We start from the raw sequence: 13,440 nt of genomic DNA on the forward strand, positions 1-13,440 counted from the left end.
GAGAGCATACCCCTAACCACGTTCATCACACCTTGGGGTAGGTACCAATACCGAAGGACACCAATGGGACATTGTTCTGCCTCCGACGCATATACACGCCGTTTCGATGATGCCATTGAAGAAGTACCCAAGAAGTTTAAGTGTGTGGACGACACACTTCTGTACGATTCGAGCGTAGAAAGCGCCTTTTGGCATGTGTACGACTTCCTCGCTGTCTGTGCATACAAGGGCATCACTTTGAAATCATAAAAATTCAAGTTTTGCAAGAAAGAAGTGGAATTTGTCGGATTCGACGTCGGTTGGGACTCCTACAAGCCTTCAGAAGATTATTTATCCGCCATAAAAAGTTTTTCTATGCCCCAAAAGCCCACAATATCCAACATCAGGTCATGGTATGGTTTTGTCAATCAGCTGGCCCCCTTCCTGACAACAGCGCCCATCTTGACCCACTTTAGAGACCTGCTGAAGAAGCCCTCGGGCAAACAGGTCTATTGGGATGAGCACCTTCAGGAAAAGTTTCGTCAAGTGCAAGACATCGTCTGCAAGTTGGCCAAGGACGGCCTCACCTCCTACAATAAGCTGCGGACGACTGTTGCAGTCACTGACTGGAGTAAGGAGGGGGTGGGCTTCGTCATCCTCCAACAATATTGCAGTTGCACCTCCGTCGAAATCCCCTTCTGTTGTAGAGATGGTTGGAGAATAGCACTTTGCGGCAGTCGGTTCCTCACGCCCGCCGAGTCTGGGTATGCAGCTGTGGAGGGGGAAGCCCTTGCAGTGGCTTGGTGCTTAAAAAAGGCAAGGTTATTCTTATTGGGCTGCCCGATCTTAACCATTGTCACGGACCACCGCCCCTTAGTCAAGTTACTAGGCAATAGGAGTCTCGGCGACATTACCAACCCCAGACTGTTTAGATTAAAGGAGAAAACATTATTGTATAATTTCAACGTTAAATATCTACCAGGCAAGAGAAATCATGCTGCTGACTTTCTCTCTCGTTTTCCTACCCTGAGGACGACGCCAGATAGACAGGATGCGAGCTTCAACGAAGAATTAATGATTGCTATGGTGTCAGCAATCGCAGAAAACCTACAGGACCATTGCACTATAGACAAGAAAACTGTTGAAGAGGCAGCCCTGGACGACCCAGCATATCAGCTGCTAGTCGCTCGAGTGACTGTAGGGGATTGGAACCCGAAGAAATCTCAAGAAATTGCATGTTTGAGGCCCTTCTACGGCATCAGAGAACGTCTCTCTATATCTGGCAACCTGGTCACATACTGTTTCAACGACAACTGCATCCGCCTTGTCATTCCCGAAGGGCTCCGTCACCAGATAACCGCCAACCTCCATGCTGGACATCAAGGCCTAGATACAATGTTGAGGAGAGCAAGACATTCAGTCTATTGACCAGGCATCGAGGGTGACCTCCAGCATCATCGTTCACGATGTACATCGTGCGACGCCCACGCACCATCACTTCCTGCCGAAGTCATGAAAATGACCCCTGCCCCAGAGTATCCGTTCCAACAGACTGTCATGGACCTGTTTCAGCTCGAAGGACACATGTATATGGCATATTGTGACAGGCTTACAGGCTGGCTAGAAATAGCCCACTTCCCCAATGGCACCTCGTCTGCAAAGGTCATGACAAAACTTAGGCATTACTTCACTCGATGGGGAGCACCCGAACAATTGTCTACCGACGGTGGCACCAACCTGGTGAGTGAAGAGATGATGACCTTCTACAGGAGATGGAGAGTTGACATACACCTATCATCGGCCCACTATCCGCAGTCAAATGGGAGAGCCGAGGCCGCGGTTAAGTCCGCGAAAAGGATAATTAGAACAAGTATCAGTGGGACTGGAAGCCTTAATAACGTCAAGGTATCATTGGCCATGCTACAATACCTGAACACGCCTTTAAGAGGTATAAATAAATCTCCGGCGCAATTGGCAACTAGGAGACAGTTACGGGATGGTGTACCGACTGCAAAAATCCATTAGAAAAAGAGAACTTCGAGTAGCAGAGAAAAATGAGAAGATAGTTGAAAATGGCAGCGACAGGAGGCTAATGCCCTTACAGCCAGGCACGCACGTTAGGATTCAGAACCAGATGACCAAGGCCTGTGACAGGCTGGGAATCATAGTCGAGCAACGACCTCATAGACAGTATATACATCGTGAGACTAGATGGTAGTGGGCGTCCGTCCATAAGGAACAGAAGACAGCTTAAGGTCACTGAACTGCCCGTCAATGAGACAAGAGGAGCCACTCCTACCGACGACGAAGTGGGTCATGAGCCTAAGTTTCCCCCATCAGCGCCAGAGGTACGGCCTCCAAGGAAGAGAGAGGCCCCTGCCTGGATGAACGATTATGTTTAATTATCTCTGCTTTGATCTTGCATTTATAAAATGAAAAATTCTGTTTTATTTTACTGCACTTAGACGTGCATTGATTTCATATTTACAAAATTATATTTTGTAGGAGATTTTAAGTTAGGTTGGTGTTGCATTCACGACTCAATTTTAGTGCACATCTTGCAATGCTGTTGTAATTATTGTTTCATTTGAGGTTACGTTAATGCTGTCGATGTTGTTCTCTCTCTCTCTCTCTCTCTCTCTCTCTCTCTCTCTCTCTCTCTCTCTCTCTCTCTCTCTCTCTCTCTCTCTCCATCTTCACGTTACCATTAATTATTACGATTATGATTTACCTTACATGTCTGATGTTTTACATTAAGAGAGTATAGAATTTTGTTTGTCATATCTGCTTTTGATATTGTCATTTATAAGTTTTGAAAATATTACCCTCGTAATATTTTGGGAGGGAGATGTAAGATGAGGCTGCTTGCAGCGCCTAAGCTCCGCCCACATAAGTGACGCCATTGTCTACGTCACGGGCTATCTGTATTTCCTTCCGCTGTGCAATGCATGATGATCATGCAGCAGCATCAGTTGCAATGAAGATACGAAACAACGCTGACTGTCATTTCTTGATCCTGCCTAGTTTAAAATCCAACACTTAGAAGAAATTTGTAGTAAATATGGGATGGAAGTTGAAGAAATAAGTTGGGGGGAAAGGACCCCGAAAAAAGAAATCATGGAAAAAAATTATGGAAAAAGTAGAAGAAACTATTGAAGAAAAAAAGAAAGTGATGAAAAAAATAAGATTTATAGAAAGAAATGGTCCACTGCCTTATATCAGAGAAATGAATCTGGATAAGGCATCCCTTGTAATGAAGACAAGATTAACTATGCTCAATTTAAAAGAGAATTTCAGGGAAAAACATGAAGATAATTTGTATGACCGTGCAAAGATGAAGAAGATACTACTGAACATTTATTTTTATGCCCAAAAATTAGAACAGCTAATGAATGTAGACAAAAGTATAGTTACGCTAAAAAAATCCTAGCAGGGATTTGGCTGTATTTATAGGTAGGGCAATGCGTATGAAAGAATGTAAGAAATCCAAACTGATGATAGCAGGGTGTTATCAAATCTGATTTCAAGGTAGAATGGGATAAAAGTAAAGATTGAGAATCGCATTATTAATTTATTTAAGGTACAGGTAATATAAGCTTAAAAACAATAATAAGAATAAGCTTAGAAGCTTTGCACCTATCTATAAAGTGATAGAGTGCCAGCAAGCTTATTTTGCGGAGTGAGCAATAAGGAACCAGCCACTAAGAACCAGACGTGTTGCAGGTACGAAATTGTCGTGTTGCACGTGAGGTCCTGTGGTTAATTGATGTAAGTGAAGAAAATTAAGGACTTAAAGGTGTTATAAGCTCAAAATCGAAAATGGATAATAAAGGCAAGACTGGAACGAAGCCAAAAGTGAAGATGGTGAGGAACGAGGATGTAGAAACCTCATCAGAAGAAGAAATGGAAAGGGAGCCGGCTAACTGTGCCATGTGCGACAAACAGGGAAGAAAGAAGCAGTATGGAATCGCCTGTGACTACTGTGAGTCTTGGTTCCACAATGGTTGTGTAAAAATTGGCAGGGAAGATTACAAAGTGCTGCAGAATAACAAAAGTCTCACTTGGTTTTGTAGAGAATGTTGGGGATCATATAGGAATATGAAGGTTGAGTATAAAAAGATGAAGGAGGTTAATGATAGGCTAATGGATAGGCTACAGGTACTGGAACACACAATAATAGAAATAAAGGACTGGATAGGTTCGGCAAAGCTAGGACGAGTTAATATGCCAATAGAAGACATTAGGGAAGAAGTTAGAGAAGAGGTTAAAGAGATAAAGGAAAAGAGGAAAAGTAATCTGTTAGTATATAATGTCGAGGAATGCATAGAAGGAAGCACAGAGGAAAAACAAAGAAAGGATAAGGATAGGTGTGAGCGACTGTTCAAAGATAATATAGGGGTAACTGGAGTTGAAGTAATGGAAATAATCAGGGTAGGTAGGTTGGAAATGGGTAATAGACCAACTGATACCCAAGAGGTTAGAAACCAAAGAAATAAACTGAGGCCATTACTAGTAAAAATGAAAAGTGAAAGAGAGAAGTGTACAATTATAGGAAAGGCTGAGAACCTTAGAAATTGTCCAGAAACAAGAGAAAGTAGAATCTTTATAGCGCCAGATCTAACAATGAGAGAGAGAGAGAGAGAGAGAGAGAGAGAGAGAGAGAGAGAGAGAGAGAGAGAGAGAGAGAGAGAGAGAGAGAGAGAGAGGCGCTTAAGGGAAGAATTACAAACAGAGACAAAATATTGAAGATGGATGGTTCATAAAGAAAGGAAAATTACAACGAAGGGAAAATTTTCACCAGAACGAGGAAGGCACACAAGAACTTTAAGGAAAGAAGAAGAATATAAACACAAAATAAGAGAAAACTTTAAGATTTACTTGTTGAACATACAATGCTTAACAAAACAAAAACTGATGGAAGTTGAGAAGGAATTAGATAGTAGAAATAAACTTTTTTGCTTACCAGAAACACACCCAAAGTTAGATAGATTAAATTTAAGTAAGGGTGTTGTGTTAAAAGAGTAGAAAATATGAGGAATATGAATGATAAAAAAGGAGGAGGTTTGATGATACTTTATAGAAATAGTGACAGTCTAGAATTGGAAAAGATAGAAACTAAAAGTAAAGACCTAATGTATGTTAAGTGTAATGAATATAATCATACATTTAAATTATTGTTGGTTTATGTTTCAGCAGGAAATACTGAAGAAGACAAAAGTAGAGATAAGATAATAAAACCGGAATGTGAAAGAATTTTTAAAAATCTAAATAAAGAAGAGGCATTGATGATATTAGGGGATTTTAACGGCCATGTAGGATTTTAAGGTTACCAGAATTTAGACAGGAACGGGGAAATGATTCTCGATTGGATGAATGATCATGGGTTAGTCCTATTGAATGGAGATTTAAGATAAAGGTATTTATACATGGGAAAGATTGCAACAAAAACGTGTAATAGACTACGTACTAGTAAACGAACAAATGTATAAAAACTTTAGGGAAATGATTATAGACGATGAAAAATTGAACTTTGACACCTCGGATCATAATCTGATCACTATAAAACTGGAATTCATGAGTGTCCAGAATAAAAAAATTAATAAAAGTAGATGGGAGGAAGTAAAATACTTTAGGACAGATGAAAATAGTTTAAGAGAATATACAACAAGAGTAGAGGAAATTGTAAGAGATAGACAAATAGACAGAATAGAAGGAATGGATTTGATAATAAAAGAGGCTGCAGAAGAAAAATTGGCAAGAGTATATAAAAGGAAAGTTCTTGATGAAGAAAAGGTACATGAGCAACCATGGATGAACGATGAAATAAGAAAAGGCATAAAGGTAAGGAAGGATTTAAACAGGAAGAAAAGAAATTAATCCAATACCGAAGTAAGAAAGGTATTAGAAGAGAGATATGATCAAAAGGAGAGGGAAGTGCAAAAAATGATAAAGAAGGAAATTACCATATTTGAAGAAAAGATAACAGAAGAAATAAAAATGGATAAAAATAAAAAAAAACTCAGGGAAAATATTGATAGAATAAGGAATAGACAGAAAGCCCACGGCAAAGTTATACAACTTTATGGAGAACAAGGAACTAAGCTAAATAAGGAAAAAAACAAAAGAGGAATTAATCAAATACTGGAAAACCATATATTGTAAGCATTAAAATAAAATAGACTCAATTTGAAATGAAGAAAAACAGATAGAATATGAAAATGAAATAGTGCATCAGGAAGACATCACAAGAATAGATGAATATAATATCCCGGACATACTTAGGGAACACCATGACCTTGTAATGGTAACAAACGGGAAAATAAAACCAATTAAAAATCCAAAAATCACAATAGAAAAAGTAAAGAATTGCCTGGGAAAATTAAAGGCAAAAAAAAGCGGCAGGACCAGATGGCCTAAAACCCGAGCTATATAAGGCACTAGGTAAAAGCAAAATATGTCTTGAAACCTTACAGAAATGTTATCAAAATGAGTTGGACGAAAAGGAAAACCAAATATGTGGAAGAAGTCAAGAACAAAGATGGTTGAAAAGAAAAGAAGGCCAATGGCAAAAGACCTAAGACGTATAGCTCCATTAAATAATTCTTATAAATATTCATGATGATGGGGAAAGAGGAAATAGAAGACCACATAAGAATGAATGAAGAAGACAATGAATGTCAAGCAGGATTTACAGGTGGCGGCAGGATAGAGGACTATCTTTATATTACAGTATTGTGTGGAAGAGAGCTATAGTAACAACCGTTGTGGCTGTGCCTCACCCCAGAACCTGAACCAGACTTGACCGAACTGTCTTTCAAGAAATACTGTGCAATATTCCATTGATATTAACTTTATATCGGTTTGCATACTATGTCGGCTGCAAGACGAGTACAGGTAAAATTTTCAATGAATATATCGTAGTGGAGCCTTTGTAGGTGCTAGGGTAAATTAGTGAATGCATCCCTACTCACCCTTTGCTTGCTATCAATCCTATTTTACTAAATTGAAATATGTAGTAACCCGAGGTATTCCCCCTAATTTACCCCACACCAACACTCAAATTGACTGTAAAAAGGGAGGTACTAATAGAAGTTTTAAAAGAATATAAAATTAACACCAAAATCATAAGTGCAATTGCAAATATTTATCAAGGAGATACTACAGGCATTGACTTAGGAGAAGGTATAGAAAAAGAAATGGAGGTTACGAGTGGAATTAAACAGGGTTGCACAGGATCACGTATACAGTATTGTCATGAAGAGAATAGAAGAGGAAGGAAACGGTTTCAGAAATCAACTAATAAAGATAGAATCATTATTTTTTGCAGATGATGCCTTAATAATTGCACAGGATATACACAATGCAAAGCGTAACATCCAGATATTAGTAGCAACCAGTAAAAAATGTGTGTTAGAAATTAATAAAGAAAAGAGTAATATTATGATTTACAATATGAAAGAAAAGCCAGATAACATAGAGGGAACCAAAGTAGTAGAAAGTTTGCCATACTTAGGAATAAAGCTAGATAATAATAGGAATATATTTAAAACTCAGAAAGGGTAATGACAGGAAAGGCACAAAAATTAGCTAATCTAACATATTCAGTTAGAGAAAAGTTGCAATAAAGTAATGATAGGAAAAACGTTCTGGAAAAGTATTGCTTTACCATCTATTTTGTATGGAACAAATATTATAAATCTAACAGAAACTGAAATAGAGAAACTACAAAGAATAGAGAATGGGGTATACAGGAAGATTTTAGGTGCCACTAAAAGCACAGCTAATACTACTCTTAAGAGGGGAGATAGGTGTATCTTCTATGAAAGCAAGGGTGATGGATGGGAACCTGCAGTACTTAAATCGTACCCTGAATGGGAAGAAGGAAATACTGAAAATAATTATCCAGGATATTCAAGAAAAAGAAGGAAGATGGTGGAAACAACCTGCAAAGTATTTGGAAGAATTAAGTTTAGGAATAAGACAAATAAGAAGAATGAACAAGGCAGAAATAAAAACGGAAACCAGGAAGTGGGATACTGAAAAGTGGAAAGAAGAAATAGAAAGTAAAGTGAGCTTAGGAGTACAGTGAACCCTCGTTTATCGCGGTAGATAGGTTCCAGACCCGGCCGCGATAGGTGAAAATCCACGAAGTAGTGACACCATATTTACCTATTTATTTAACATGTATATTCAGACTTTTAAAACCTTCCCTTGTACGTAGTACTGTTAACAAACTACCCTTTAATGTACAGAACACTTAATGCATGTACTAACGTACCCTAAACTAAAACAGGCACAAATATTAAAGGCGACTTTATATCATGCGTTTCCTGTACACGCCAAAAAGCACGATAAAAAATGGCAACCAATGTTTTGTTTGTTTATCTCTGATTATAATGAAGAAAAAACGCATTTACACATCTGTGTATAGGTTATTTTTTGCATCGATTATATTGATTATTCAGTACAGTATGTTGATTTGGTTATTACTAATGTTTTACTTAATTTTTCTTAGAACTTCCAAATGAAATTTTTTTCTTTATGACGCCGCCTGAAACGACGGCGTCATAAAGTACGCTCAGTAAACAAACTAAGGAATTTAACGCGCATGATGAAAGTGATAAATAATGATATTTCAGTAAAAGCTTTTGATAAAATATGTTATTACAAATATTATTTACCGTATCTATATAAAATCATACATACGTAGCAAAGCAAGAAAACAATCTACGAGAGAGAGAGAGAGAGAGAGAGAGAGAGAGAGAGAGAGAGAGAGAGAGAGAGAGAGAGTTGTTTTACATACGTAAATGTAAATTTTAAACAAAAAAATAGCCCCATTTCATATAAAATAGATTACAAATATTTTACTTTATCATATTACAGTAGTCTGTATAATACTGTAAAGTTCAGTACAGTATGTTGTTGTTATAGTCATGGCGATGAAATTCTCACGAAACAAAAACACGCCATTTGATTACAACAGCTGATTCATTCTCTCTCTCTCTCTCTCTCTCTCTCTCTCTCTCTCTCTCTCTCTCTCTCTCTCTCTCTCTCTCTCTCTCTCTTCGTGTTATACAATACTTACATTTAGATGAAGAAACTAAAATTAGTTTTCTTAGTGTCAATTAAATACGAAACGAAAAAATTAGGCCGAGTCTACATCCATTTCAATCATAGCTAAAAATACGGCATCCGATTTCATCAGCAAACCACTATTTTTTGGGAAATATCATTTTATTCTAGAAAATTGCTACTCTTTAAATAGTTAATTGCACATTAAGAAAGCGTGTACTTTTGTTTTTAAATTTCGGGTGTGTTTTAAAAATCGAGTATTGTTGACTTCTTTTTGTTTTACTTTTGGCTGTGATTAGATCAGCTGTCATCTAGCTGCCGCTCTTGAGTGTGTACGAAATACACTAACAAAGTATCGTTTATACCATTGCTTAACTTATTCAAACCGTCTACAGTATACAGTTGATATTACATAAGCACCAATGTGTTATAACCTATCAATTTTTTTTGTTTATTACATTTAAACCCCCCCCTCTCTCTCTCTCTCTCTCTCTCTCTCTCTCTCTCTCTCTCTCTCTCTCTCTCTCTCTCTCTCTCTCTCTATCTCTCTCTCTCTCTCTCTCTCTCTCTCTCTCTCTCTCTCTCTCTCTCTCTCTCTCACCTATCTCTCTCTCTCTCTCTCTCTCTCTCTCTCCTCTCTCTCTCTCTCTCTCTCTCTCCCTCTGTGGGCTACTTTTCACTACCTCCCATTCCTTACCTCTCTCTATCTCTCTAACAAATGATATCTTTGTTGCTCCTCAAAGTTTCATTTATATTGAAAATCAATCATGATTCAATTTTCCTTACTTTCTCCTATCTCGCACCATCGGTCACATCGCGGTATTTTCGATATTTCCGGAAAATCTGCGATATATGTATATACATGGGTTATGAAAAAAATCCGCGAAGTGGTGAATCCGCGATGGTCGAACCGCGAAGTAGCGAGGGTTCACTGTATATAGAATGTGGAAGAAAGAAATTAGAGAATAGAGTTAATTTATGACAATACATTTGCTTCAGTGATATTTTTTTAGAGCAAGAACTAGTACGTTAAGGGGACCGTCCGCCATGTCCGCCATTTTTTCTCCTAATGATCCACTTAAGACTAAATATTGTAAATAAACACAATTGGGGGAATGTAAGCTGTAATTTTTGTGAAAATGAGGAGGAAGATTTGATACATTTTTTGTTGTTTTGCCAGGAATATGGAAAAGGAAGGAATGAAGTAATTGAGCTACAACAACCATACGAGGAAGACTTAAAGAAAATAGTAGGATTATTTTTCTTTAGTGAAATGAATATAGAAAAAAAAGAAGTATTAAACCTGATGTGGAAGAAAAGACAAAACAGTACAAGAAGATAAACGTTGGAGGCGCCGTTGTAAAGGCTGTGCCTCAGCAGCCTCACCCCAGAACCTGAACCTGAACCAGCCAATTAAATTTTTTAAATTCAAGAATGGAGGAAATGGGGAGATTGATACAAGAAATAAGGTACGAAAAAGCATACAACCCGAGTCAACACAACTTGACGTGGGCAGAAAGGGCAGTGGGAAACCCCAATACAGCCCTAGGAATGGACTACATGATACCACAGGGTGGTCAAGGAAGAACAGGTCGTTGTCTATAAAAATGGAAGAGAAAAGAAGAAATAAAAAGAGAAGAGGAAAAAAGAAAGCAAAATTTTACAAAGCTTTCAAGATCTATTACATTAACATAAGGGGCATAAAATCAAAAGTGGACTCGCTAGAGGAAATAATAGAAAAAATTAAACCAACTGTTATTTGCATCACAGAAACCCATCTGAAGGAGGAAGAAAATTTGAAGATAGCAGGTTATAGAGTCTTTAATAATAACAGAAAATCAAACGGAGGAGGAGTGTTGATTGCAATAAAAAATGAATTGGAAAATGTAACGGTGGAAATAAAAAGCGAAAATCAGGGTCACGAGTCTCAATGGGTAAAAATTGATAATAGGAAGAGGAAAGTCAGATTAGGAGTAATCTATGCCCCACAAGAAAATAAAACAAAGTCAAGCAATTTAGAAAATATGTACAAGTCTATCAAAGACGAAATAATGATAGCAAATAGCAGAGAAGAAAAAGTAATTGTAATGGGAGACTTCAACTGTAAAGTAGGAAGCATAATAAAAAACAATAGTAATGAGATTACAAAATCAGGCAAAATGTTAAGAGATTTAGCAGAGGAGTCCAACATGATAATTGCAAATAGCAACCCGAAATGCAGAGGGACTTGGACGAGAATTGAAAAAGAGAAGAAATCAGTGATAGATTATGCTCTAGTTAGAGAAGAAGACGAAGAAGGCATAAAGAGCATGGTAATTGACGAAGAGAAATTGATAACACCCTACAGAATATCAAAAGAAATGGTGTATTCTGATCACTGTGCCATCCTACTCGAAATGAATTGGTTGACCCTAAACAAGAAAGAAAGAAAGGTAAGATATAAAATAGTCTGGAACCATTTAAAAGTCCACAAAGATAAAAAGGAACTCATAAAGATTGCCAAAGAAAAAGCTAATATAAGAATAGAATATTCAAAAGGGCAAAAAAAAGTGCTAGAAATATTAAGAAAATGTAGTGTAAAAGAGACAAACAGAAAAAACAAGAGGTCCAAGGAACTAAGGAAATTAATGAAACTTAAATGAACCTTAAAAAAGAATTGTATTAATGTTGGAAAGGAAAACAATGAGGTCAAGAGAAGAATGAAAGTACAGGAGAGCCTTGTAGACCTATACATACAAGAAGAAAAACAAAGAGAGGAAGGTTTAAGAATAATCAAGCAAGTAGAAGAAATCAAAGAAAAAGGAGGTATGAACAGCACAGCCTTTTGGGAATTCAAGAAGAAAGTGGATGGAAAAAATGCCAGTAAAAGTACAGCAATCAGAGGAAAGGATGGAGAAATAATAGAGGATGTTGAAGAAATAAAGAAAGAATATGAGAAATTCTACAGTGATTTATTTAAGCTAGAAAATCCCCAAAGTGAAGAAGAGACCCTGGCAGAAGAAATCAACAACATGTTTGATAAATGGCTGTCAGGAAGTGACAGAGTCAGATCCAGCAAGGAAGAGAAAATAACATATCAAGAAGTAGAAGCCATCGTAAAAAGCCTGAAAGACAAATACACAATGGACAGGCAAGGATTGAACAATGTTATGATTAAAATGATGGGGAAAGAAATAATAGAAAGTCTGAAGCTGATACTCACAGAAATTGATGAAAGCATATGTATCCCTAAAGAGTGGGAAGAGATGTGGATACTTTCAATCCACAAAAAGGGAAACAAAATGGAACTAGAAAATAAAAGAGGCTTATTTATTACAAGCATAATTAGTAAAATATACGAGAAAATAAGGATGAAAAGATATAAGGACAGATTCAAAGAAGAGATGAGTCGATTCCAATGTGGAGGCATTGAAGGAAGGTCTACGGCCGATCATCTGCTTACACTAAATGCAGTAATAGACTATAACGCCTATTTGGGAGGGTCGACATACGTATGGTTCTGTGATGCGTATAAGTGCTTTGATAAGCTAGACCTTAAGGACTGCATAAAAGAAATGGGAAAAATGATAGGATAGAAAGAAGCATTGATAGTTAAAAAAAATGAATGAAAAAGGTAGAGCAGCCATCAACTGTCCAGCAGGTACAACAGAAGATATAACGATTGAAGGTAATGTGAGACAAGGAACAATATATGGACCCAAGCTATGCTTTATAGCAACTGACAAAGTTAATAGCATTAGCAGAAAAAATATCACATTGATAAGAAATATTGAAATGGAATCACTTGTATTTGTAGATGATATAATGTTTCCCTCAGGAAGGAAAGATGGTATCGAAAGTGCCATAAGTAACTGTCATAGCCTAGAGACCCTAAAGAAATTCACTATAAACACCAACCCCAAAAAATCGGGTGTATTAAGAATTAACAAAAGAAAGAATGAGAAAGAGGTGGAGATTGAAACAAAAGTGAAGAACGGAAAAATAAGTTTAGTTAAGGAATATAAGTATCTGGGTGAATGGTATACAGAGAAGGGAAACAAAGAATTGAGTATCAGTAAAAAAACCCAGAGGGTTGCATATATGACCCAAGAAATAAGAAAATATGGGGATACGAGAAAAGTTGGAAAGATGGCATTGGAAGTCAGAAAGAAAATATATGAAACAGTAGTTGTACCAACAATATTTGCCAACGTGGAGACCTGGAGTGTAATTAGGGACAAAGATATGAAAGATCTAGAAAACCTCTAATACAAGATAATAAGAAATATGTATGAACTACCTGCGAGTACTCCATATTGGGGCATACTTGCAGAAACAGGAATATGGCCGGTGTCCTGCAGAATAGAATATAAGAAATTAATGCTCTTCCATAACATCATAAACTCCGAG

The 13,440-nt window shown here is 37.3% G+C and overlaps 1 protein-coding gene across 2 annotated transcripts in view; it reads left to right on the forward strand.

Moving 5' to 3' along the window:
- Window positions 1–6,752: 6,752 nt before the first annotated feature.
- The window catches only part of mRpL13 (mitochondrial ribosomal protein L13), a 386,598-nt gene continuing 379,910 nt past the window's right edge, over window positions 6,753–13,440 (forward strand). Inside the window, exon 1 of one of the 2 annotated variants that reach the window (XM_068373870.1) lies at window positions 6,753–6,873. In XM_068373870.1, the coding sequence (XP_068229971.1) occupies window positions 6,850–6,873 (24 nt within the window). In that variant the 5' untranslated portion in view covers window positions 6,753–6,849. Of the gene's footprint in view, window positions 6,874–10,385; window positions 10,460–13,440 lie in introns of those variants that run through there. The other variant, XM_068373869.1, reaches the window with a different exon arrangement.

This window comes from Palaemon carinicauda, chromosome 5, assembly GCF_036898095.1.
Source record: "Palaemon carinicauda isolate YSFRI2023 chromosome 5, ASM3689809v2, whole genome shotgun sequence".
Taxonomy (NCBI): Eukaryota; Metazoa; Arthropoda; class Malacostraca; order Decapoda; family Palaemonidae; genus Palaemon; species Palaemon carinicauda.